The 8,616-nt window shown below is 56.4% G+C and overlaps 2 protein-coding genes across 2 annotated transcripts; both read right to left on the bottom strand.

The window, feature by feature from the left end:
* Nucleotides 1-2,643: 2,643 nt before the first annotated feature.
* POSPLADRAFT_1110639 (hypothetical protein) lies at nt 2,644-4,088 on the bottom strand (the record flags this gene model as incomplete). The annotated part of the gene is made up of 5 exons (XM_024483364.1): nt 2,644-2,858; nt 2,910-3,081; nt 3,130-3,219; nt 3,269-3,730; nt 3,783-4,088. Coding segments are annotated over 5 exons (1,245 nt in total), but the record flags the coding sequence as incomplete, so codon positions are not given.
* A 3,842-nt stretch (nt 4,089-7,930) lies between these two features.
* On the bottom strand, nt 7,931-8,616 carry POSPLADRAFT_1132881 (hypothetical protein; the record flags this gene model as incomplete). Its single annotated transcript, XM_024484266.1, has 4 exons — nt 7,931-8,062; nt 8,125-8,259; nt 8,328-8,473; nt 8,553-8,616. Coding segments are annotated over 4 exons (477 nt in total), but the record flags the coding sequence as incomplete, so codon positions are not given.

The following is an 8,616-nucleotide window of genomic DNA, read 5'->3' as shown; positions in this document are numbered from 1 at the left end:
GCGACGACCTCCAGTCTTGGCGCTGTACGACCCTAATCGGGAGACGCGCATTGAGGTTGATGCCTCGGGTTATGCCACTGGCGGCGTATTGATGCAGAAGCAGGATGACGGAAAATGGCATCCCATCGCCTTCAGATCCCATGCGATGGATCCGGCACAGCGGAACTACGAGATCTACGATAAGGAGATGCTCGCGATCATTGAGGCGCTAGACGATTGGCGCCACTATCTCGAGGGGTTACCCAATCAGTTCGAGATCGTGACCGATCATAAGAACCTCGAGTACTGGCGTACATCCCAGCACCTCACGCGCCGTCAAGCGCGATGGTCGCTGTTCCTAGCTCGCTTCGACTTCCGCATCACGCACAAAGCCGGGACGTCCAATGGAAAGGCTGATGCCCTGTCGCGTCGATCAGACCACCAGATCGGCGATGAGGACGATAACACCGATCAGGTGGTTCTCAAGCCAGAGCGCTTCCGCATCGCCTCCGCCAGGCGCGGTCACGCCTCGGTGACGGCCGATCAGTCGCTTCTGAAGCGCATCAGGGAATGTTCGGAGAAGGATCGGGAGGTGGCCGAGGCCCTTGAAAAGGTACAGGACCTCGGGCCGCCCCGGCTGCAAAGGGGTTTTGAGGAGTGGAATGCCGAACAAGGGCTTCTGCTGTTCCGCGGATGTGTGTACGTCCCAAAGAACGCAGAGCTCCGGCGGGATATAGTCAAAATCCACCACGACTCACCGATCGCCGGTCATGGCGGCCGTGCCAAAACCCTGGAGCTCGTGTCACGGAATTACTGGTGGCCTGGGATGTCTAAATTCGTCAATGAGTACGTAAGCACCTGCGACGTGTGCAACCGTACCAAGACATTCCCAGCCAAGCCCCAGGGTCCGCTGAAGCCGAACGAGATCCCCGAGCGCCCGTGGCAGATCATCACGACCGATATGATCGTTGGCTTGCCAAAGTCTGATGGATTCGACTCGATCCTGGTTACCGCCGACCGCTTTACCAAGCAGGTCCACTTCTCGGCCTGTCATGAGACCCTGACGGCAGAAGGTGCGGCGGACCTGTACATCCGCGATGTGTTCAAGCATCATGGGGCCCCGGCCAAGGTCATATCAGACCGAGGTCCCCAGTTCGCTTCGAAGTATCTCCACGCGGTGTACAAGGGTCTGGGGATCGAGCCGGCGCTGTCCACAGCGTTCCACCCCCAGACGGACGGCCAGACTGAGCGCTGGAATCAGGAGATTGAACAGTACCTGCGTGCTTTCACAAGCCACAGGCAGGATGATTGGGCAAAGCAGTTGCCACTCGCGGAGTTCGCACTAAACAACCGAGTTCACTCCGCGACTGGGCACTCCCCATTCTTCCTGCATCAGGGGTACAATCCTGAGATCCAAGTGCGGATCAATCCGATGTCTGCGATGCCTGCGGCTGCTGATCGGCTCAAGATCCTGAAGGAGATTCGCGACGATACGCGCTCTGCGCTCGAGCTGTCGGCCGAGCGCATGAAGGTGTACTACGACAAGCACGTGCAGGAGGCACCGGTCTTTGCGCCGGGGGACAAGGTCTGGCTTGACGCTCGAAACCTTAAGCTGAAACAGCCAAGCAAAAAGCTCAGTCCCAAGCGCCTCGGACCTTATGCCGTGCGACGAAAGCTCGGAGACTTGGATTATGAATTAGTCCTGCCAAAGTCGGTGCCGGTGCACCCGGTATTCCATGTCTCCTTGCTTAGCAAGTACACGCGTAGCGATATCCCGGGCCGGGAGCCGGAGGAGCCGCCTGCGATCGAGGTTGAGGGCGACGAGGAGTATGAGGTTGAGCGGATCAAGGATTCGAGAATCTTCAGGCGTCAGCTACAGTACCTCGTTAAGTGGAAGGGTTATGACGACTCACATACGTCATGGGAACCGGCGCGCAATGTTGCCAATGCGCCGGCCCTCATTGCCGACTTCCACCGGAAGAATCCGAACGCCCCTCGCCGCCTCAACGCTGCTACATTTGGTGGTCTCAACTTTCAGCCAATGCCTTCGCCATTGACTGAAGCACGATGCCGCTCCGGGTGGGAGATGGGCAAGGGCGCCTCGCATGAGGTCATGCGCCGTTGAGGGGGGGGTAATGTCACGAGTTGGCACGGCGCCTAGCCGTTTTTTAATTTTTTCCTTTTCGCGGGTTCGAACCCGCGACCTCTGTACTACTTGCCTGATACAGACGCATCATATCTACTGTACGATTAGATTAGATGGGGCGGCAGCGCACGGCACAGCTCGGGCTCCGCTGACACAGCCGCTCTGACTCACCGGCCCCCGGGACCGCGTCGGCATGCTGTGCACGGACCAGCTGCGCATGGACCAACGCGCACAGCCTGCCCTAATCTCCCCATGTATATAAACCGGCCTCTGCTGCCCTAGGGACCTCAGTTTCGACCTCTTGTCCCTAGGTCAGTAAGCTCTTACTTGTATCCTTTACTTACCCTTACTAACTAATACATTTTCTTGTCCCTAGCCTTAGGTTTGAGCCTCGCTCACCATCGCTTCGGTGAGAACCAGTCGGACGCCCCTCGCTTCTAGGTATTTCCCTGTCGCTTGACCTCAAGTCGCGACACCATCTTTTGAAGGTCGAGGTCCATGTCGTGGAGGAGCGCTCGACGGCGCGCGATGTGAGCACGCTCCTCGCGAATGACGCGGATGATTCCACGAGATTCGTCGTCAAGGTCGAGCGCGTCAAGGTCGTCCTGCTCGAGCCCAAGGCGGCTGGCCCCATCGAGAGGCCGTCGTAGAAGGGGTCGTGGAGGCTCGTCGACTCGGCGCTTCTTCGAACCACTCGCGTCTGCGACCGAAGGCCCAGGAGAGGTCAGCTGAACTACTAAGTTGTCAGCTCAGCGAAAGCCTAGGACAAGAAGAAACGACTTACTGCGCTTCTTTGTGGTAGATCCCCCGCCGCGCATCTTCTTTGTCTTGCCCAGGACAGACACTTTGTCGAAATAGCAGCCCTGTTGGAACTGTGCGCACCTATCGCAGGTCGTAGCATTCTCGGCCCACACGCAATCGACCGGGGCCGAGCGGTAGCCGGCGCAACGGTCGCACTATCGAAGAGTTAGCTTCGAACCGCTTCGACGAAGAGTCGAGCTTACCTTCTGTCCCGACTGGCGCTTCTCAATCGCCGCGGCGGCCATGTCGACCTCGGTCATCGCGAGCGGACGTTCGACCGTCCGAGGAGTCTTCTACGAAAAAGAGATTAGTCACCGAACGACGATAGAAGAAAATACTTACGATCGAAGGGTCGTCCGACAGTTCAGCGACTTCCTCGTCGACCCTCGCGTGCCCCTTCCCCTTGTCGACACCGGCAGGCGCGGGGTCAGAAAGAAGGCCTTCGGCGGCCGCGATCCGCGCCAACTCCTCATCAGCGGCCTCTTGCGCGCGACGTTCGTCTTCGAGGCGCCGTTCCTCTTCGTCCTTTCGACGCCGTTCGTCTTCGAGGCGACGTTCCTCGGCGGCCTTCGCACGCTTTGCGGCCTCTTCGACGCGTCGTGCTTCCTCCTCGGCGAGGCGCTTCTGTTCTTCGAGGCGTCGTTCGACCTCGGCGTCGATGGCGGTCGCGAGCTCTGGCCAGTCACCGCGCGCCCATTCGACCCACGACTCCGACGCCCGCTCGGCGAGTTGCTTGACGGCGGCGGCGACGCGCAGCTCCGTCTCCTCGTCGCGGATGGCGCCCAAGGCCTTGCGATAGGCGAGCTGTTCGAAAACAAAGGGTTAGTTGGGTTAGGCAGATTTACGAGCGACTTACCACGAGCGGCGACAAGTCTTGTGCCCACTCTTCGACCACATCGAGCGTGGCGTCGGCGGTCGGCGGAGCCTCGAGGACCACAAGCAGAGAAGCGAGGCGGCGGTTGACGAGCGAAGGCGTCGACGCAGGGGTGGCGGAGCGAGCAGACATCGGGGAAGCAGCGAGTATATGAGAGAGGGCGACGAGGTAGCGACGAAGGAACGATGGGATGGGGAAAATAAGGCTAAGTCTACCCTGCTTATAACCCCTTTCCGACCAGCATTTAGCGCCGGCCACGTGGCGTTCGAAGTCTACCCGGGTTGCCATTCCGCTTCGATCCGTTCACGACCATAGCGCTTCTCGCATCACGTGGAGGACCGAGGGCGGTCCAAATTTCAATAGGGAGGAGATGATAGGCGCCAAGCCCCTCTGGGCCCCGATTCACCTCTTTTTGGCACTCGCATCCCGCCCGGCACTTCGACTCAGTCTCCCAACACTTCGATTTCGCCTTCGACACTCTTCGACACCTTCGACGGTGCGCGACGCTTACTCGAAGCTCGGTACGGTCTTCCCGATGCCTCGTGCGTAGATCTCGGAACATCTTCCGCATTCGGCGAACAATAGGGCCACTTGACGCCGCTCGGCCAAGCGCGCGCTTCGCTCCAAGCCACACCGAGGTAGCCGGTCTTTCCCGATTAGGTATCAAACCTCGCGGCATGCCTTCACGACGGCTACCGGTCCGAAGTGGCCATATGTTGCTCTTCATCTCCGCGTTCGGCATGACGTCACTCTACCGATGGACTTGGTATGTGCCCCTCGGTGAGGCAGGTTCTTGAGGAACAATGCAAAGCCCCTTGTACCAGTGTGCCACTTTCGATAGTCGTAGCGTTCTGTGTAGTATAAATTCTGTCGTACTTCTCCAAAAATAACAAGAGCCGGTTCCCCCCCCTCGAGTTCAGAGCTCATAAGTCGAGTTCGCCCCGCGTCTAAGCTTTCAACTGCGTCACTTCGTCCCTCGCTGCGTAACCTCGAAACCTCGTCCACTGCGTTCACTTGTCGATACCGTCTCGATGAACCCTTTGACTTCGACTATTGTCGAAGAAACTGCGAACCGCGCCCTAGCTAAGTACACCCTATCGAATCGAGTCCCTTCTCTCTACGATACATCGAAGAGTTCTACCGAGCTTCGATCGTCGCTAACTTTCCACAGCCTCCGAGTAGCTTCGACGACGTGTCGAAGCCACCTCGTACCTACCCGTTTGTTCGTAACCTTTCCCAAGAGCGTTTCTCGTGTTCACTCGAACCGCGGGACACCTTGCTGCTAACTCCCCTCTCACTAGACTATAATCCGTCTCTCTAGTCCCTTTAGGTCGCACCCAGGTTAGGGGTTAGGGTTTCGTAGGTCGTATCAGCGCACTGGTCTGTGCACAGCTGGTCTGTGCGCAGCATGCTGACGCGGCCCCAGAGGCCAGTGAGTCAGAAAGGCTGTGTCAGTGGAACCTGAGCTGTGCCGTGCACTGCCACCCCATCTAATATAATTGTACAGTAGATAGCAACATGTCCATATCAGGCATGTAGTACAGAGGTTGCGGGTAGGTTGCGGGTTTGAGCCCGCAAAAAGGAAATTTTTAAAAAACAGCTAGACACCGTGCCAACTCGTGACACCAGCTCTCAGGACTCTCCCCTGTTGCTTGACCTTAAGTCGCGACACTGTCCTCGCAAGCCTTAGAGTTGAAGGAAAAGAGATACAACTGTGTCCATCAATTGCAGAGGAAAGAGAAAGAGAGAAGCAAGGAAAAGTTGAAAAAGAAAATGGGTACCAAGTGCACCATTGTTCTTTGAGCCTTAGGGCATTCTCCTCCACCACACTGTGGAAAATACTATGAGAATGGTAGGTCAGTCCACTAGTCATTAGGAAAACACTCTTTTTGCTTATAGTACTTATGCTGTCTCCTTGACCTGCCACAAACACCATAATCAAAAAGAGTGTTTTCCTGATGACCCCTAATAGGCCTAAACCTGGAGTCTAGACCAAGTCAAAACTCAGAGACACTACCTAGGTTACACTTTGGCTGCGACCACACAGCATAGCCTTATGCTGGAAATTTTGGTTAGCATTGAAGGCATAGAATCAGTATCACAATCTCATCGTAATGTAAAACTTGAATATGCACAATCCGGTTGCAGAAAAATAAATGACTCATGTAAGTACAGTGCCACCGTTGCACCAATTCTGAGCTGAGCTCATGAGTCATGACATCGGCTTCGGGCTGGCTCTTTGACGTCATCGAGAACCGCCAATCAGATTGTGAGAAAAGTCGCTGGTAGTCTCGCGATGCTCGCTCGCACTCCAATCAATAATTTTGGCTCCCGGGCCAATCAGACAGGGGGTCCAGACTCTGGGGTCCGCCGGCTTTCCCGGTAAGGCACAATAAGCTGTGATGCTCTTTCTTGTTCCAAAGCCTCTGCCTGTGCTTACTTACTCTGGCACGGGGCCTGTAGCGTTATGGCAGATACTCTCCAAGGTAGGCTCTCGACTGAAAAAAAGTCGGGGCTGATCCGGTACAGACAGCAAATGTTTCCAGAACTTGCATGTTGGTAGGCCTGCACCAGGCCTTCGTGTGTCTCGCGCTTTTTTCCACATCTGTTGGGGTCTCACAGTACAAAGCACACTGACCGGGTCACTGGCCTGGATGACGAGCTCCCCTGGTGAAAGGTGGAAATTTTGAGCCATGCCGTGTGCGCAGCTGGATCCACTTGGTGAAGTTGGTAGTCTCCCGCACGGCTCGCAGCTTCCAGTACATAGCTGTGCAAGAACATGGGAATAATTTTCCATCCCTCAAAGACCGGCACTCTGTCGTCCCTTTTCCTTTGACCACGTTTCCCTCCACGGATATTCAGACCGATACCCCGAGTCCCGAAACGTTTCAACAGACTAGTGGATCCCGCCCCTGGACTGTCACTTCACGTCCCTCTGAAGATTCCGACCGCTCGGTTGCCTCGTCTAGAGTATGTACGATTTGATCCCTGTTTTGCATAACGTTAATCGGGACGTGTTTTCCCTCATCTCAAGCCGCCGCTTGTCATAGATGGGTCGAAGCCAATATCGATCGCTCCTTTTGGTCGCCCGACTCTATGTCCGGCGGTCGCTCAACTTCAGTTGATGGCGGTTTCAAACGCTATGCCTTTCGTTCTGCGACACTATCCACGGAGGCCGAGAGATCGTCTCGAGGCTCTTCCCGTAGATCCAGCAGATCATGTCCCAGATTCTCGTCTGGTGTTCGTGGCCGGGATGTGGGGCCATCTGCTGGCGTCGTGTATGTGGACGAACCTCACGCCCGGAAACCTCCAGCTGCGGCTCCGGCTCCACGGCACCCCCCACCGAGACCGATTGCTGCTTTGGACGCGATTGTGCCTGTCTCCACACAGACAGGCCCTTCCCGATGACCCGTGAGCCGTCATACTGGCTCTTTTGGTCACGTTTCTGATGGCATTGTACCCGCAGCACAACTATGCGTGGACACTGCAGCCACAATGCCACCCAGTCCGCAGGAAACATCGAGCATGTCATTTTCTGCAACGCGAGCGTCTCCGCGCGAGATGCACGCTCAAGTAGGCCATACAACTCCATCGATCATGTGCATCCTATAGTTATGTTCATTGGATGTGTTTGATGTTCTTCAGACTACCTATTCTCCTGTTCTCGAGGGACGAGGGGCATTAGCGCTCTACTCTTCAAGACCTTCGAGAGGGATGGTACACCGGGGCCTGCACACTCTACGGGCTGAAGACGCGGTGTTGCCGCCCGATGCCGATGTGCTTCGTGAGATACAGAGGATGTTACTGACTGGGAGTATAGGCGAGTCGTCTCATCGTGCCTTCGATCCTCATAGCCTCGATGCCCAGAGGTACCATGCGCGCACTGTTACTTCCGGTCGCAGCCAGAACGAATCGGCAGCTTCAAACAGTCTACACGATCCAAATGATACCTTGGCCAACATGGTGGCATTGCTGCATTCGCAGTCCCTAACGGACAGAAACATAGTTCCAGAACAGTAAATCCCATTCGCGTGATGATGTGCTCGCGGATTCCTTGTTTGTAATCAATCATACCTTGCATTCCCGTCGATTCAACTGAGACGTCCCCCTGTGATGCAACCATCTCGTTTCTACTTCTGCGCTTCAGAATTGTCCACAAACGGATAGTCCGTGTAGCCTCGTGCACTCTCCGCCGTGTAGTATGTGTCGCGGTCGCCCTCCGTCAGCGGCAGGTCCTTCGCAAGGCGGAGGGGGAGGTCCGGCTATTATTGAACGCTGATCAACCGTGTGCGCGACGCACTGGAACGACACGCAGAACACATACATTCGCAAGGAACGCGCGCCCGAAGGCGATCAAATCGCCCGTCTGCTCGCTGGTCTGGAGCGCGAGGTCGCGTGTGAAGCCACCCGCGGCGATGTACGCGCGCGGCGCCCATACCTTACGCAGGAAGTCGTTCGACTATACGAAAGTCAGTGTCAACCCATGACAATTAGTTGCGTGTCAGGTGCGGTGGCCGTACTTGTGACACTCACCTCCTCGATAGGGGACGGCTGGTCCGGGAGCTGATCGATGCGTGGCTCAATGACGTGGATGTATGCAAGGTTGGGGTGTCGCTCTACGAGGCAGGACACGAAATGGGAGAACGTCGGGCGCGGGTCCGTCATGCGCATGTCTGCATAGGAACGCATCGAGGGCCGTTAGCTCAGCTCAACGAGCACGGGCGGTTGCCAGTCTCAATTCCACGTACGCACCTTGATACCTGCTCCAGGGGCTGATCCGGATGGCAGTCTTGTCCTCGCCGATGGCCTTGGATAT

Source organism: Postia placenta (assembly GCF_002117355.1).
Source record: "Postia placenta MAD-698-R-SB12 unplaced genomic scaffold POSPLAscaffold_2, whole genome shotgun sequence".
Classification (NCBI taxonomy): Eukaryota; Fungi; Basidiomycota; class Agaricomycetes; order Polyporales; family Adustoporiaceae; genus Rhodonia; species Rhodonia placenta.
Note: the sequence above shows the minus strand (reverse complement) of the source record. Positions and strands in the feature narration are given on the sequence as shown.